The 16,736-nt window shown below is 44.5% G+C and overlaps 3 protein-coding genes across 4 annotated transcripts; all 3 read right to left on the bottom strand.

Annotated features, from left to right (window-relative positions):
* Positions 1–1,118: 1,118 nt before the first annotated feature.
* On the bottom strand, positions 1,119–5,466 carry LOC136433795 (major facilitator superfamily domain-containing protein 6-like). The gene is made up of 5 exons (XM_066426316.1): positions 5,392–5,466; positions 4,864–4,982; positions 2,670–4,016; positions 1,870–2,037; positions 1,119–1,498 (listed from the first exon to the last, which is right to left on the bottom strand). The coding sequence occupies exons 2-5, from the start codon at positions 4,973–4,975 to the stop codon at positions 1,407–1,409; spliced, it is 1,719 nt and encodes a 572-aa protein (XP_066282413.1). The 5' UTR covers positions 4,976–4,982; positions 5,392–5,466; the 3' UTR covers positions 1,119–1,406.
* A 512-nt stretch (positions 5,467–5,978) lies between these two features.
* LOC136433794 (major facilitator superfamily domain-containing protein 6-like) lies at positions 5,979–10,465 on the bottom strand. Of its 2 annotated transcripts, XM_066426315.1 has the most exons (5): positions 10,324–10,465; positions 9,769–9,899; positions 8,047–9,378; positions 7,142–7,309; positions 5,979–6,348 (listed from the first exon to the last, which is right to left on the bottom strand). In XM_066426315.1, the coding sequence occupies exons 2-5, from the start codon at positions 9,878–9,880 to the stop codon at positions 6,257–6,259; spliced, it is 1,704 nt and encodes a 567-aa protein (XP_066282412.1). In that variant the 5' UTR covers positions 9,881–9,899; positions 10,324–10,465; the 3' UTR covers positions 5,979–6,256. The 2 variants fall into 2 exon arrangements, with proteins under 2 accessions (XP_066282412.1, XP_066282411.1); XM_066426314.1 differs by having other exon boundaries at positions 9,769–10,465.
* Positions 10,466–14,581: 4,116 nt separating this feature from the next.
* On the bottom strand, positions 14,582–15,625 carry LOC136432009 (uncharacterized). The gene has a single exon (XM_066423022.1). It carries the CDS (start codon positions 15,623–15,625, stop codon positions 14,582–14,584), a length of 1,044 nt encoding a protein of 347 aa, XP_066279119.1.
* Positions 15,626–16,736: the final 1,111 nt, after the last annotated feature.

The raw sequence follows: 16,736 nt of genomic DNA, 5'->3' as shown, positions 1-16,736 counted from the left end.
TAATGATGTAAAACCTTATTCGACTGTATTATATCGTTATCTCACATTCATTTCAATCATTACTTCTTACCCGCTGTAGAGGTACATATGCATAGGGTTGCATTTTTTTGTACATATTGTTTTTGGAACGAATGTTTAGTGTCTTGGAAAAGAAAGATGACATACACAGGAATTTATTGCGATAATCTAATTTCTTTTATGTTAGCTGTCACTACCATGTACTATATTAATTCTGATACTACACAAGCATCTGTATAAGTCTGTCTCGTAAATATGTCCATGCATGAAGATGCACCAACCATCATCTTTGTACGCCATGTACTAACATGAGTTGAAAGGTTGCAGGATTTTCACGCCAATTACTAGTGTTATAATAAAATCTTCTGGAAACAGTACAATCCGTGTTTTCTTTTTAATTGTAAACAGTACATTCCAGATCGTGGGCATCACAATCATTAGTAGCAATTATCTCTCTTCGTTACAAGTCTGGTCATAGATTTCCTTTCCGATCTCATAAAGCTCCTGACAATTTGTCGTTGTTTTCCTGAAATCGTTACATAGTTCCCCTAATATGTGACTTTTATTGATTCCTCATCATCGCACCAACTAACCAACCAACAAATACTAGTACTTCCTTATAGATTCGAGCTTCTAATTTGTACAATTTGACTTAAAAGGTACCGGTTGCCTCTTACTTACGTATTTTCATCTCAATCTAGCAAAATAATGAAACCTGCAAAAGCCTATAGCTCATGTAAATGTATAAGTATATGTATCTGTATGAGCTGAAAGTGTGATCCTGGGCTTTGGTGCTGTACAAGAATCAAAAAAACAAAAATCCTTTGAAGGACTCTCATCTATTAGCAAAACCGAACGCCCTACTGCAGTACTATGGAAAGCCATCAGGGGCCCATCCTCAGCCATTTCTTAATTTTGCCAACACCTACCAACATACCAAATATCATAAATATCAATCCATATCTTCTTGAGTTATGCTGTTCACAAACACACACAAACATACACACACACACACACACACACATACACACACACACACACATACATACACACACACACACACACAAATATGAAGTCACAGTTGAACATAACACGTCGAACCCTGGAAGGATGACACTTTTAATCAGTTGCATATATTTTTATCTGAGAATGAAACTTTCGCCCATCTACAATGAAAATGTCATTTGAAAAGTTTGCCATACGTGTGTACATCATCTATTCGATTTACAATTACATACATGTTAGTACAGGATGCAGATCAAGATCAGGATTTACAAACTGGTATGGTCACCATAGTTCTCCTACATAGCATCCTGTGTCAGCTTTGCTTTCGATATGGTAGCATGACGCAAACTGATGTCGTGACGATGTCATCGGGCTACTGTACACTACACTGACGTCACTCTCTCTACGTCACCCCCTCCGCGAGTTCCATCCTTGTCAACTGCAGGGTTGTCCACCCCACGGCCAGGAGCTCCATCTGGTGGGATACGCGAATAAACAGAGACGTAATGAAATCATTCGTAAAATAAGTGAAAAAAATTAACCTTTCCCTGGACATATGCATTGCTATCGTATGTCAGTATGTTCTTGTCTGTATGTTTCACATCTGTCAGTTTTGAAGAAACAAAAGGCTACCCAGAAATCTACAAATAATTGGACGGTAATACGGTAATTATGTAAACCTTTCATTATCCATACACATGTAAATAACGTTATATGTGCCGTTAACATAAGCGTGTGGCTTCGGTGCGGCACCACTATATGTAGATATTCTTGTGTTTCAATTAATGAAAAGGACGAAAAACGTTTTATGATGGTTTTTCTATCAAATTGTAAAGATCTACGTACCTTCAACCAGCTCTTTGTCGTCCGTGGTGATGTCTTCTTTAATCCACCTGGACACCACAGTGTAGACCACACAGGCAAACAGACACACACATGCGTAGATACGAAACAGCACGACGCCTCCGTACTGCTCGAAAAGAGCGCCCCCTATCAGCGATCCGGACGCCCAGCCTGTGGAAGAAAACAACAAGGTTATTATGTCAAATCAAGAATTACAGTCAGAAATTATACTAGAGCAGTCACATGATGTATCGTTCCTCATTGTATGGTCGTCTTTTCCCTGGTACGTACTCTCAATTAGCCTTCGGGTAAGAATTTCAATAAACGTGTCCTAATTGATACGTCCGGCTTTGTGGCGAAGCAGTTTTGGAAATAATTAGAAAACTAGTCACCCTCAAACTCCTTTGGTGCAAAAGTTAGATTGACCACATGGGTTTAATTTAATACATTGCCGTAGGAGCTAGCGGGCCATAAAGAGACATATTTGTATTATATAGACATCCTTGGGTTGAGATTAACAAAAGGAAAACACACATGCTGACTAGCGGATTGCAAACGGAAATCTCACAAATATCACTTTGCTTCTAACTTGAATGCTATAATGCTAGATAAGTATTTCTCAAGTTTGAACTTTAAAAGAAGTTGAAAGCTAGCTAAAAGTCAAATTGTCCGGTTAGGGCCCAGTCACATTCGGCTTTTTATGTGCTTTCTTCTTATGGCATTTGAGTTCTATTGTACTTAGTTTCTTGTAGCCGGCGTAGAGCCTGCTAAGGAGGCTAACTGTTGCTGACGTCAACACCTACCTACTCCCATGAAGACGGCTCCCATGACGCCCTGCATCGTGGCCTCCATCCCGGGCGGGGCGATCTGACTGGCGTACGTGGTGGAGGCGGCGAACATGGCGCCGTACGTGGTGCCGTGCAGAACCTCCACAGGGATGGCCCACCACGGGTTCACCAGCAGAGACAGGAAAAGAAAGCGCAGAGCAAAGCAGAACAGAGAGAGCGAGAAAACACCCTTATGACTGATCTTCTCGATAAGTTTGCCCGAAAAGAAGAAAAATGGAACCTCTGCGATACAATTGACCGTCAAACAGAGACCTAACAGAAGCTGACTTCCTCCGAGGTCTTTTAAATACCAAAAGGCGAACGTTTCCAAGACGCCAAACGAGGACCCCAAAACGAACAAAACCGACAGAAAGACAATGACATTTTTCTTACATATCAGTTGCCTAACGTGATTTACCATATTTTGTGGCTCAGATTGGTCCCATCTCTTAAACGTGAAGCCGACCAATAACAAGGTCACCGCGCCAAAGGCCAAAAAGCTGTAGAACGCGAAGGCATAGTTCGACTGGCCGTTACCGTCTCCTAAAAGGTCCGTAGAGAAACCGGAGACAGTTGCAAAGATGCCCCAGCCTACGGACCCCCAGAGGCGCTGCCGTCCGTACCCTTCTGTCTTCTCGTCGCCCAACACGTGCATCGTGTAGGCATCGGACTGGGTTACCACTGACGCGTGTAGAGAGAGCCCAGGAACAAGCAGCAAGAAAAGCAACCAGAACGTCAGCGTCCAGCTTTCAACAGCTGTCTCGCCCTCCTGACGGACGTCACATATTGCCCCGGCCGTACATTGACAGACAGAACAGCCTGTGAAGGTTTCGTTTCTAGGACAGCACATGTACAGACCAGTCAAATTCACAGGCAGTTCTACGCTACTTAGACAGGCAATTTGTTCTTTGATTTCATCTGCGGTTAGATAATTTGATCCGTTCATATTAGAATTACATGACGGTATATCTAAGGCACCTGGCAAGTTTCGTCCTGATAACATGCAAGATGTCGTGAGAGTAGTCATAGGCAAGTGTATTGCTTCAAGACTGTAAAGACTGCAGTTAAAGTCATCATTTGATATTAGAGTTGAGGTCTGTACAGGAGGAACAAAGTAGGAGCAGAAGATGAAAGTCAGGCAGAGAAAAACAGAGGCGAGCAGCACTTCCTTGTGCCTGTCGAGCCTGTCTGCTACGAACCCGAGGACGGGTTTGAACAGGAATCCGGCGAACGGCTGCGCACCGCTGATGAGGCCGGCCTGGTAGGCGGGGACGCCGAGATGTCTGATGTACACGGGTATGTACGGCCACATACACGAGGCGGCTGCAATGGAAAACAAAGAGACCAAACATGTTACAAACATTGAAATGTTGTGTCGTCTCTTATCAATACAGAGGCTTACTTACTTACCTACTTACTCAGACTTACTTTGGTAAGATGAAATAAGATTTGATAAGAATACGACCTTATCGATGATATACACCTACGATCAGCGAACAATAAACCAGATACCTTGGCCTGCAACACAATAGAAATACTGCCTCAGTGCGGAGGTATTTTTGTTATATGCTCGGTTCGATTCATTCTCCTGTTCAAACATTACGTAACACACACACCGACTCCTATCCTATTCTCCAGTTGAACTTTGCTCATCCATTCTCTTCGACGTATACTGGACATGGTGACATACTCATCAACTGGTAAGCGTTAGATACCAGTACAGCTAACGTGAATATGTTTATGTAGTAAGAACACGTTGTTCGACACAATATACATATGATCGACTGAACAGAAAAACAGCTACAGTTCAATATATGGTAACTCCAGGTCCCCGAGTGCTGAGGTATTTTTGTCATCATGAAACTCAAGCTTCTATTCTATAGGTTCGGCCCCCTTTCTATTAAATCTATACAGAACATATAACACGCACACCTACTCCTATTCTCCGGTCGAGCCTTACACTTTTATTTTCTTCGACATTCACGGAAAACATTACATACTCGTCAACGAAACACGGCACAATATTCAATTGAATAAGCCAATATCACCCATCGACAGTTAAACTGATCAGAGAAACCGACTGGGCGCAAACTCTACACCTGCCAAGAAGTCAAGAGGCGTTCACTCTATCTACCAGAGCACTACAATTGCATTACTCATGCATGTTTACCTGAATTGAAGAAAAAGTAGAAGCCTTTGACAGGCAGAAGCCTCCTGTTCACCTCACACGTTGGAAGATGCAGACGCCGGGTTGAACTTTTTGCCGAATCCATGCATGTCATGTTGTCACTGGAGAAGAGTTTACAACAAAACGGACTTTGTGTAGTGTTAACATTCCAATCGGGCAATAGAAGAATACAAAAGCAGGTATGTATCTGAATATACCTTGCTTTGAATACAGTTCGACTATGCCCTAACAGGCCTTGTACTTTGAACTTTGCCCTGTTACCAAACTTAGTTGATGATTACTGCCTATCACCACAAAACAAAAACATACTGTCCATGTGAGTTTATAAAAGGCCACGTCATTGTCATTCACTTTTACATGCAATATTCTCTTATAGAATAATGCTTATTATGTACAGATATAAGACATGCGGTCTACACGACATAGTAGGGTACAATTATTTACAATATTGCACACGAGGGAAACGATAAGGACAAATGTTTTTGTCCAGTGATAGCGCTGAGAACCTACCTTGAGCTAAAATCATCAGACCTGTTGTCTTGCTTGTTGCATATTCTGTCTTGAATAAAATCGTTGGCAAGATCCGATGTAACATGTGACTGGATAATATCACATGACCGGCTAAACCGTGGCCTAGTCAGAGGACGCAGACGTCGGGCAAATATGGACGGGACTTTGACCCGGCCTTTTCGGGGCTTTTTTTTTTTACCGCAAAACCAACTTTGCGTATATCTCTCTCTCTCTCTCTCTCAAAAATACAAGAATCATTTTAAGGACTCTCATCCATTAGCAAAATCGCCCTAATGTTGTACTATGGAAAGCCGCCAGGGGCCCATCCGCAATAATTTCTTCATTTTGCCAACACCTACCAACATGCAAAATATAAAAAGATATCAATATATATCTTTACGAGTTATACTATTTACAAACAGACACACTAAAAAAACAGTCAGAAATATATTTTTGAGACAATTTGTTTGTTTGCAATAGAACTGGTCGCATGCATATACATGAAGTCATGGTAGAACAAAACACACTCATGTGGAAACCAATTTAAGTCGAACCCCGGAAGGATGACACTTTTAATTAGGTGCATCTTTTTATCTGAGAATGAAACTTTCGCACGTCTACAGTTAAAATTTCACTTGAAAAGTTGTTCATACTTGTGTACATTATCTATTTGACTTACATACGTGTTAGTACAGAATCACCTATTACAGCATCATCTATCACATTTACAGATCAAGATCATGATTTACATACGGGTACGGTCACGAGCGTCCTGTGTCATCTTTGCTGTCGATATGGTAGCATGACGCAAACTGATGTCGTGACGAAAGTGCTTAATATGATGATGTCATCGGGCTACTGTACACTACACTGACGTCACTCTCTCTACGTCACCCCGTCCGCGATTTCCATCCTTGTCAACTGCAGGGTTGTCCACCCCACGGCCAGGAGCTCCGTCTGGTAGGAAATGGACAGAAACCAGACATGCAAATCAAGAGTCAACAAGAGTTCGGAAACCTCAAAACTCCATGAAATATATATTATGCAAATTAGGCCTGCATTTGCATAATTTGCACTTCATTGTGTACATCTCTGTCCAAGCTAACTGCATATTAAATAACACGGAAATCTGTCATTCCTTTGTTCAGTTATTCTCCTTGGATGATTTTGACAAAAACACCAACAATTCCAGTGTCTCACATACCAGGGGGACCAAAATCGACCTTGACCTTTGTTCTCCCAAAACCTACCCACATACCAAATATCATTACAATCCATTCAGACGTTCTTGAGTTATGCTGACTACAAGCATCCGAGCACAAACACGCACGCAAACACACGCACAAGCACGCTCAAAACAATATCTCCATGAAAAAATCTCAATTTTTCATGGAGATGATCAGTGCAAAACTCGGACTTTACTCGGAATGGACATGTATATTTCTGTCTAATGCCTGTGTTTCTTTGTCTGTATGTCTTATATAGTATCTGCCAATTGAGTATCTTTGAATAAAGAACTTGACTTGAATTGAGTTGAATTGAAAAAAGGTTACCCTGACAAATGTTTGGATTGTGATATGGTTATAATGTTGTCCCTAAACAAGAAAACAAAACAAAAAACATTATGATAAGCGTGTGGCTTGGGTGCAGCAACAGTGTGTGTAGTTTTTGCGTGTTTCAAAAATTATATAAAGGGCGATAAACGTTATATGGTGGATTTTCTCTCATCAAGTTCTGAGGATCTACGTACCTCCAACCAGCTCTTTGGCGTCCGTTTCGAGGTCTTCTGTGATCCACCTGGACACCAGAGTGTAGACCACACAGGCAAACAGACACACGCCTGCGTAGATACGGAACAGTACCACTCCTCCGTACATGTCGAACAGAGCGCCCCCTATCAGCGATCCAGACGCCCTGCCTGTGGACGGAAACAACATCAAGGTTACTAACATCAAGGTTACTAAATCAAATTAAGATTTATAGTCTGAAATTACGCTAGAGCAGTAACATGGTGTATGGTTCCTCATTGTATGGGCGTCTTTATCCTCTTCCTCTCAGTCACCTTTGGGTAAGAATTTGCAATAAACGTATCCACTAACGTCAGGGTTTGGGCAAAATACTAACGTTGATTATAAAATTACCTGTTCATCAAAGGAAATTGGGAAGATAAGGAGCCTCCCCCACATTCCTTCGGTTGGTGTAAAAATAATGGAAATTGGACAAATGGGTTTAATAATTTGCTTAAATGCTAAAGAAGTTTTTCTCAAGTTAGAATTTCAAAAAGTTAAAAGCTAGCTAAAAGTCAAGTTGAAGTTGTTAGGTTAGGGCTCGGTCACATTCGATCGTCGAGAGCATGCGCATATGTCGTACAACACTCAGCTGGTCTTGTTACGGTACGTTTCTCTTAGATCCTTGTCGGCGGTTGATTCTGTCATAACCTGCTTGAGAATTCTACATAAGACATCAAAATCGTACGACGAATGTGACCTCCATTTATGGCCACCATTAATTATTGTTTAGCATCCTCAGCAGGCTCTATAAGATATAAGGCGGGCTTTTGGAGGGCTTTTTATGTGCTTTTCTCGTACTTGGTTTCTTGTAGCCGGCGTAGAGCCTGCTAAAGGGGTCAACCATTGCTGACGCCATGGCACCTACCCACACCCATGAAGACGGCTCCCATGACCCCCTGCATCGTGGCCTCCATCCCTGGCGGGGCGATCTGACTGGCGTACGTGGTGGAGGCGGCGAACATGGCGCCGTAAGTGGTGCCGTGCAGAACCTCCACAGGGATGGCCCACCACGGGTTCACCAGCAGAGACAGGAAAAGAAAGCGCAGAGAAAAGCAGAACAGAGAGAGCGAGAAAACACCTTTATGACTGATCTTCTCGATAAGTTTTCCCGAAAAGAAGAAAAATGGAACCTCTGCGATACAATTGACCGTCAAACAGAGACCTAACAGAAGCTGACTTCCTCCGAGGTCTTTTAAATACCAAAAGGCGAACGTTTCCAAGACGCCAAACGAGGACCCCAAAACGAACAAAACCGACAGAAAGACAATGACATTTTTCTTACATATCAGCTGCCTAACGTGATTTACCATACTTTGTGGCTCAGATTGGTCCCATCTCTTAAACGTGAAGCCAACCAATAACAAGGTCACCACGCCAAAAGCCGCAAAGCTGTAGAACGCGAAGGCATAGTTCGATTGGCCGTTGCCGTCCCCCAGAAGGTCCGTAGAGAAACCAGAAACAGTTGCAAAGATGCCCCAGCCTACGGACCCCCAGAGGCGCTGCCGTCCGTACCCTTTCGTCTTCTCCTCGCCCAACACGTGCATCGTGTAGGCATCGGACTGGGTTAACACTGACGCGTGTAGAGAGAGCCCAGGAACAAGCAGCAAGAAAAGCAACCAGAACGTCAGCGTCCAGCCTCCAACAGCTATCTCACTCTTACCTTCCTGGCCGACGTCACATATTGCCCCGCTACAATGACAGACAAAACAGCCTGTGAAGGTTTCGTTTCTAGGACAGCACATGTACAGACCAGTCAAATTCACAGGCAGTTCTGCGCTACTTAGACAGGCAATTTGTTCTTTGAATTCATCTGCGGTTAGATGATTTGATCCGTTCATACTAGAATTACATGACGGTATATCTAAGGCACCTGACACGTTTCGTGATGTCGTGAGAGTCATAGGCAAGTCTATTGTTTCAAGACTGTAAGGGGTGCAGTTGAATGCATCGTTCGATATAAGAGTTGACGTCTGCACGGGAGGAACAAAGTAGGAGCAGAAAATAAAAGTCAAACAGAGAAAAACAGACGCGAGCAGCACCTCCTTGTGTCTGTCGAGCCTGTCTGCCGCGAACCCGAGGACGGGTTTGAACAGGAATCCGGCAAACGGCTGGGCACCGGTGATGAAGCCGACCTGGTAGGCAGGGACGCCGAGATCTCTAATGTACACGGGTATGTACGGCGATAGGCACGAGGCGGCTGCAATGGAAACATAAGAACAAACCTGTTGTAATTGTGTATTAAAAGTACATATCAGGAGATAAACGTAAGAACACCTGCGATCAGCAGAACAGCAAACCAGAAGTTAACTGTACGTACACGCGGCGAAAACAACCCAATTAGTTCAATATTGATGTGTATGGTAACTCCACAAGTCCCAAGGTTGTTTTTGCCCTAAGCTCAAGCTTCTATTCCCTCTCCTTTCAAAAATATCAAGGTCAACTATCAAGGTCAACTCCTATTCTCCCGTCGAGCCTTGCTCATCCATTCTTATCGACGTATATGCTATGTACACTTGCCAAGACGTCACGAAGCGTTTAATCTATCTACCAGAGCACTACAGCTGCATTACTCATGCATCTAAATCACCTGAAGTGAAGAAAAAGTAGAACCCTTTGACAGGCAGAAGCCTCTTGTTCACCTCACACGTTGGAAGAGGCAGACGCCGGGTTGAACTTTTTGCCGAATCCATGCATGTCATGTTGTTACTGGAGAAGAGTCTACAACAAAACAGACTTTGTGTAGTGTTAACATTCCAATCGGGCAATAGTAGAATACAAAAACTTGGCAGGTATGTATCTGAATATACCTTGCTTTAAATACAGTTCGAATATGCCCTAACAGGCCTTGTACTTTGAACTTTGCCCTGCTACCAGCCTTAGTTGATGATTACTGCCTATCACCACAAAACAAAAACATACTGTCCTTGTGAGTTTATGAAAGGCCAAGCCATAGCTCATTCACTTTTGCATGCAACTTTTATAGAAGTATGCTTATCATGTACAGCTATTAGACATGAGGTCTACACGACATAGTAGGATACTATTATTTACAACATTGCACACGAGGGAAACTATAAGAACAAAATGTTTGGCCAGTGATAGCACTGTACTAAGAGCATACTTTAAGCTGAAAGCACCGGACCTGTTGTCTTGCTTGCATACAATCGGCGGGCAGATCCGATGTAGGATATAACTGAGTAATATCACATGACCGTGGCCTGGTCAGAGGACGCAGACGTCGGGCTGATATGGACGGGACTTTGACCCGGCCTTTTCGGGGCTTTTTTTTCCGTAAAACCAAGTACAATGTTTGCGCATATGGTATAAAGATGCACGTGGCCTTCCTAGATTTTTCTTGATGAAGCTAAGAAAGTGCATGTGGATATGTTGACCTCCCCGGTGCCATCATGCAGTAAACTGAGGGCGTTCTTGGGACAAACATGGATTTTTCATACATGACTTCATTGGCCGAAAAGGGTGCTGTAGATCTTTGTCAACCGTAAGTTAGCTCTGTCGTAACCACGATCCTCAATGAAAACCCCACGACAAAACGAAATTGTTCCGTTTACGACAAATGTGACCGCGACCTTGAGTTAGTGCAGTTCGAAGTTATTACGCAAGGGGCAGGTCGACTTGTTTTATTCCATTCTGTGTCTGTGTGTGTGTGTGTGTGTGTGTGTGTACGTGCGCGCGTGTGTGTGTGGCACGACTTTACCTTTGCTAAATACCCTTCTTTGTTATGTGGCATCCCGTACGTATGCAGCCCTAGTACTTTGAAAACATGTAACAGCAAGATTCGGTGAACAATCAGAGCAAGTACGCGTTTAGTACTCTTGCATTCAGTCTGGTCGTCTGCAGCAAGAACTCTCTTTTCATCCTAACCAGCGCGCGTGGTAGCTACATGAGTAGCATTTCTCTATTAGGCGGCCACACTTACAACAACAAGGTCCCAATAAGTGTGCGTTCGTGTGCAAACGAGACTTTTCCTAGCCTCCTTCGCAGGCTCTTCGGGTCGGCCTTTGGGGGGGGGGGGTATGGCATATAAGTCCTAACTGTCCTCGGCTTGTCCGACGCTTCGGTAGAGGATATGCCATCAGAAAAAAAGGGGCATTTAAGCGTCCATAAATATAAAGCCTGACTCGTAGACCCTGCTAATGCTAGGGTCACATTTCAAATCCGGGGCCCGGTCGGGCAGTCGTTGATGTACACTTTGATTTTTCGTTTCCGCAAACAGCCCGGCCGGGGACCGGTTGGGAAATGTGACCCTAGCATAAGGAGACTGACTTGTTCATGCTTGACAAGTCACCACTAGCGCGCCTTCAGCCTTGGGCGGGCGCCTTGAATGTGCCTGTACCTCAGACGGTGTCGGGTTTTGCCGCTGACTCGCAGCTGTGTTTGCATGTGTGTGTCTGAGATCCGGCCGCGTTGGTCCTGAACTTCGGGTTGTGTATACGCAACATCGTTCAACATACCTTCGAGGGCAGGAAAAGGGCGTTACTTTCATCCTAGGCTTAATCTTCTTTTGGCTGACGTTCACTCCCAGCCAATTAGGCACTGCGAAATCTTCATTCACCGCATACTTATACTATTAAACCATTATCCTTTATCCACTGATTCATGTGTGTGGTATGGATCTATAGTTCAACGGTGATGTTTTTCTCTTGGTTTCCATGTTTAAATTCAGTGTAAGATATCTAACACTCCCACTACACTACAGACTCTTGTTAGAGGACTAAGAACTGTAGCAGTACCTTAGCAATTTAGATATCAGCGGAGACACAATTACTGTTTCTCCTAGCCTGTACAATGTACAAGCAACCACCTCTGCATAAGGGCTCCCTTGCCAATGTCATCATTTTTTCATGGTCCCTTAGATAGTTTTTCCGTTGACACAAGCATTGAGAATCCTGATTATAGTGACCACCTGTCCACATAGACCAGATTCAATTGGTCCCCTGGCTGGTCTTCTTGGGCAGTTTTGACTGTAATCGTAATTCTTGTACTCATTACCTTCACCATTATCAAGATATCCATCCGCGCCCTCGACTATTTTTCAAGAAAGGCCACGGAACAATGAGCTTTGCGTCCTGGTTCTAAAGGGAAAACACCTCTTTCCCCGGAACACTTGAGACTATCATCGAAATCGCATTAGATCGATGTTTAATCAGCGATAAAGAGGCGGCTGTTTACACCGGTAGTCACCAACCCATTCCTCTGCTGCTTAGCACCCTTAGGCTCGGCTACCAGGTCACTGTTTGTGTAGCGCGACATCGGAGAACTGCTGAATGTCGGACATGGTTGGGTTTGATTTCTGGCCTCGTGCCAAGGTCGTGTAATGTTGTTATTGCGTCGTCCCATTACTGCAGGGACTGGTTTGTTTAGCTACAGTTAACGTTGTATCCAGGGTGCGAGGTCCACTCAGAACGCTACATTCATTACAAAACCTTGCCCCTGGTCGCCAAGATTACGGCATCCCTCTTCAAGCGGTCAATGAACCCAGTAAAACATACACAGCCGTTTTTATTGTTGTTGTTGTTCACCTTTTAGTGCCTAGTGGCACATAGGTCAGCAAGTTCCCTTGATGCTTTTGTAGCAGAGTAAATGTTATATTTTTACAGGGACGGGTTTCTAGCCCTTTTCCTACACAACTTTGCGTAATGTCACAGCTGCACTTAAGGATTACCCAAGTAAAATGGCATCAACAGCAACCGTCACAGCAGGTGAAATCTCTCTCTCTATATAGCTAAGTTTGTACAACAACTCCAATGAAATAAGCAACAGACGAGGCTTCACGTATGTATATACATTTATTACAAAGCACACTTTCTCATATGCATAACTTAATAGATATATACAATGATATGATAACATTTAGCGTGAACTATTCACGATGATTGCGCTAATAATAACAGCAACGACGACAGATACAAGTCGATAATAAAATAGTGCTAACAAAGTGCGTGGTTCAGAATATATCCAATCTTCAACAATATGATTACATCTATAGCGACATGAGTTTTCTGAATCATGCCCTGCTTTTGAAAGATCTTGTAAATAGATTACAATGCACAGATTTTTGTGGCACACTTTGGTGACTTCGAGTGCCACGCACGGTGCCTCTCTAACCCCCTCAACGTACAAGCACCTTTACATCAAACAACTCAAAATAACGTGGTGCCTCGCACGTACGAGTATGCTACGTGCCCAGGGGAGACCGGGCAAGCAAGCAATAAATGAAATCAGTCAGTCTCTAACCTTTGAACAAACACTGCTTCCAAGGACCACAATTTGTCACCACTCCCTATACAAGAGGTAGGCAGTGCATACATTGTTGGCGGTGCCCGCCCGTACTTTAGTCAACACACTGACAAGCAATTACGGAAGACAGATTATTATTTCAAGGCTGGCTTTTGCCCAAATAAACAATCTCTGAAATTGTGTGTTTGGTTCGAGTCTTATAGTCGTGAGGAAAAAATTGAGTGCAGTATTTCTATTCTACAATTGTTTGGGATGCACAGCTTCATCCGGGCGGCATAGACAAAAAGCTTCAGCAGTCTCGTCTTGTACATTGCTACCTGATCACACACCACACAGGTGACTTAATATTGGCATGGTGCCAACCTTCACCAGATGACGCCATATGCGGTGCACGTTCAAAACACGTACGGCGTTGTTTGATGTCAACAATTCACCTGGTTCATTTTCCTGGGTATTCATCGCTTAGATTTGTAAACATGTGCAACGTCCGTGCATTTTAACACATAGTCACTTTCAGTGTCTGTGATATGATGTTTTGTACTTTTCATAAACCATATGATACATTAGAGAATGTCTATCTAGCGTATTCTTCTGAGAATGCAACGAAGACATTTCAAAATTTTGCACACATCCGCATAAACATGCAACACAGCAATTTGAACCCATCATTTGAATACAATGTAAAAGCTATGTACAATATTGATATTTATGCATTAAGTACTCGCAGTCCGGACACTTCAGACAGGTTCTGCCACCCGCCGTTGCAAAATTTGATAGTTCTATCGAATTATTTCAAACCAAATTTATAACCAACAGTTATATATAACTGTACAACAGATGATACAATGTCTCTTCGGAAACAAAGCATATACAAATCTTCAAAATATAGCGGTAAACAAAGTAGCAGCAACGACTATAGCACAAATATACAGGTTGATTAAATATGAGAGGAAAGAAGCATTCTTACATTGTTCATGAGGACGATGGCCATGTCGACTACGGGCGTTGGGAAGGAAAAGTTTGTTTTTTCCTCTTACCTTTTGTTTTACCACGGAATGTGGTCGATATCTATGTCAAGTGTCCCGTCTTGTTCGACCTACTCGATGATTCGGTCGGCCATGTCCTCTGCCAAGTTAAGACTGTCATTCTTGCTTGCTCACCATGGATAGAATGGTATGGATTCCTAGCATGTCGTTGAAGTTGGACGGCACCACGTTGTCAAACTGTCCCTGATAGTCGACCTCGTAGCCTTGGTACTGCGCCGGTATCGGGCTCTTCTTCATGTGTTTCCGGTGGTGGGTGTCGTGTGCCCCGCCGCCCGCTGCATGGTCCTCGTCGGTGAAAAATACTTGGTCGCCGTCTACTGTGATCCCCGGTGGAAAGTCAGCCGCGCCCTCTGAACTCAACGACAGTTTTGCCATATTCTCCTCCACTGAAGACACGGAGTCCTTGCTACCTTTGGTCGATCCTTTGGAAGAAGCCAGACTGGCTTGTGATCCTCTCGGAGACTTCTTCAGATTGTCCAACGATCCGGTTTTCTTGCCTTTCGCTGCCCGGTTCTGTGTCGGCATTGAATTCACCCGTGGTCGCGGCTCCGTGTTAGCGTTGGCGCCCTTCCCTCTCTCTAGAGCGATCCGTCTCAGATCCGTCTCCACCTCGGAGTGGGTGCTTGCCCGGGTGCGTCTTGGGGGTGCCGGGCTACTCGACGTCGAGCTAGGGGAACGGGTTGGAGATCCGAGCGGTGATTTCTTCTTCGGCACGGCAAGTGCCTTGCTCTCTGAACTTACGGACCTGGTTAGCTTCCTAGTCGACGAGGGCATGCTGTGCAGAACGCCCGGTTCGCTATTGACCTTGGCGGCGTCGACTAACATCCTGGGCGCCGGTGGAGGGGAGAGCGAGCCGTTCACTTGGTTGTTGTTCCCCCTCGGCTTCCGTACGATCCGCGGACTGGCGTAGTGGCTGGGGAAACTCTTGGCATTCGGTCTCTTCACTCCAGTGTCGGCTCGATCCATGATGCTTGTGCCCATGCGAAAGTTGTACTCGTCTCTGAGACGCTCGAGTCGTTCTTTTCTCTCCCGCTCCTTGAGGTCCTTCTCCTCTTGTTTTTGTCTCTCCACTTCTGACTTCAGACTGTGCGTGCTGTCGGACCGCACCAGCATCTTTTCATTGGGCCCCATCACAGACATGTTTGTTATTCAATAAATCACGCGGTCCGCTGACGAAATGACGAACTCTTGAGGGGCGACAAACGTTTACGTGTACCACCCAAACAACTCGGCTGGCTGTGTCCTTACTCTGGCCAAGTGCAATTGCAACGCTACCTGGTCAACCACGCACAAAGCAATAATACACTGGGTATTTGGTACACAGGGAGTCAGATTCTTTGCGACTTTGTTTTGAGCCTACTCCACACCACGTGCTGATCTCCGAGACAGGTAATATTACCGTATCGGTAACACTTTCCGTCGTAAACACCTTTGTTCCTGCCCGGAATGGGAGGGGCTTAACAGGTGCCTTTTACGTGTTCCAATTGATCTCAACGGCTCGACAAAGGACGGGCAAATATCCTGTCAAAATAATGTATCGCTCACAAAGGTGTTTTCGTGGTGTCCAGCTCTCTGCTGGCAACAGTCTATCGACCTGTCATCCGTTGCAATAACAGTTGCCCACGAGTCTGAGGTCAACATGAACACAGGAGTAAGGCGTCATCTATTCATCGCGTATAACTTTTCAAATCGTTATCATGAGCGTTAAAATCCGTACGTACTGTGTGGATATTCAAGTAATACAAGAAGGAAGATTGTTCTAGCTAACAGAAAGAGTTGTTGTAAAATTTGTTTTTCGCCTCGTTACGCGCACAAGACTGGTGGTGAAAGCGGAGACAAACGGGTGAAAACGTTTGCGAAATGCTGAGCTGTTTGTAGTGTAATGTCGATACCCTTTGTGTAAACACGTGACGCATATCGGTGAGAGTATCGCCTGACGGCTACGTCTGGTGGCCCACATTTAACATGCTGGACATGAGTCACGTGCTGGAGTCTAGGAAACTATTAGTCTTGTTTTCTTTTTCTTTCCGCGTGTTCTTTAGCCTGGGTGCCAGACCACCGCGCTCCTGGAGATCCCTTGGCCGGGGAAGCAACTCGCGCCGGCGCCACAGATAGCACACGGCCCACTAATTATCTCTCGCGCGGGGATCCGAGTTCGGCTGCCAAGCGCTCCCGGGTGCCAACTCTATCCCTACTACTAGGTCTTCCCCGCCCAAAAGGGGTTATCATCGCATCGCGCGAAAGGTCTGGT

The sequence above is a fragment of the Branchiostoma lanceolatum genome, chromosome 4 (assembly GCF_035083965.1).
Source record: "Branchiostoma lanceolatum isolate klBraLanc5 chromosome 4, klBraLanc5.hap2, whole genome shotgun sequence".
In the NCBI taxonomy this organism is placed as follows: domain Eukaryota; kingdom Metazoa; phylum Chordata; class Leptocardii; order Amphioxiformes; family Branchiostomatidae; genus Branchiostoma; species Branchiostoma lanceolatum.
This window is presented reverse-complemented; position numbering and strand designations above follow the sequence as displayed.

Bases quoted from the DNA above. Each gene is read 5' to 3' on its own strand.
- LOC136433795 (XM_066426316.1), bottom strand. From the start codon at position 4,975: ATGACATGCATGGATTCGGCAAAAAGTTCAACCCGGCGTCTGCATCTT. The intron at 4,017-4,863 runs GTAAACATGCAT...TTTCCATTGCAG, and splicing joins CTACTTTTTCTTCAATTCAG to CCGCCTCGTGTATGTGGCCG. The intron at 1,499-1,869 runs GTACGTAGATCT...GTATCCCACCAG, and splicing joins CGACAAAGAGCTGGTTGAAG to ATGGAGCTCCTGGCCGTGGG.
- LOC136433794 (XM_066426314.1), bottom strand. From the start codon at position 9,880: ATGACATGCATGGATTCGGCAAAAAGTTCAACCCGGCGTCTGCCTCTT. The intron at 7,310-8,046 runs GTAGGTGCCATG...TTCCGTCCACAG, and splicing joins AGCCGTCTTCATGGGTGTGG to GCAGGGCGTCTGGATCGCTG. The intron at 6,349-7,141 runs GTACGTAGATCC...ATTTCCTACCAG, and splicing joins CGCCAAAGAGCTGGTTGGAG to ACGGAGCTCCTGGCCGTGGG.
- LOC136432009 (XM_066423022.1), bottom strand. From the start codon at position 15,625: ATGTCTGTGATGGGGCCCAATGAAAAGATGCTGGTGCGGTCCGACAGC.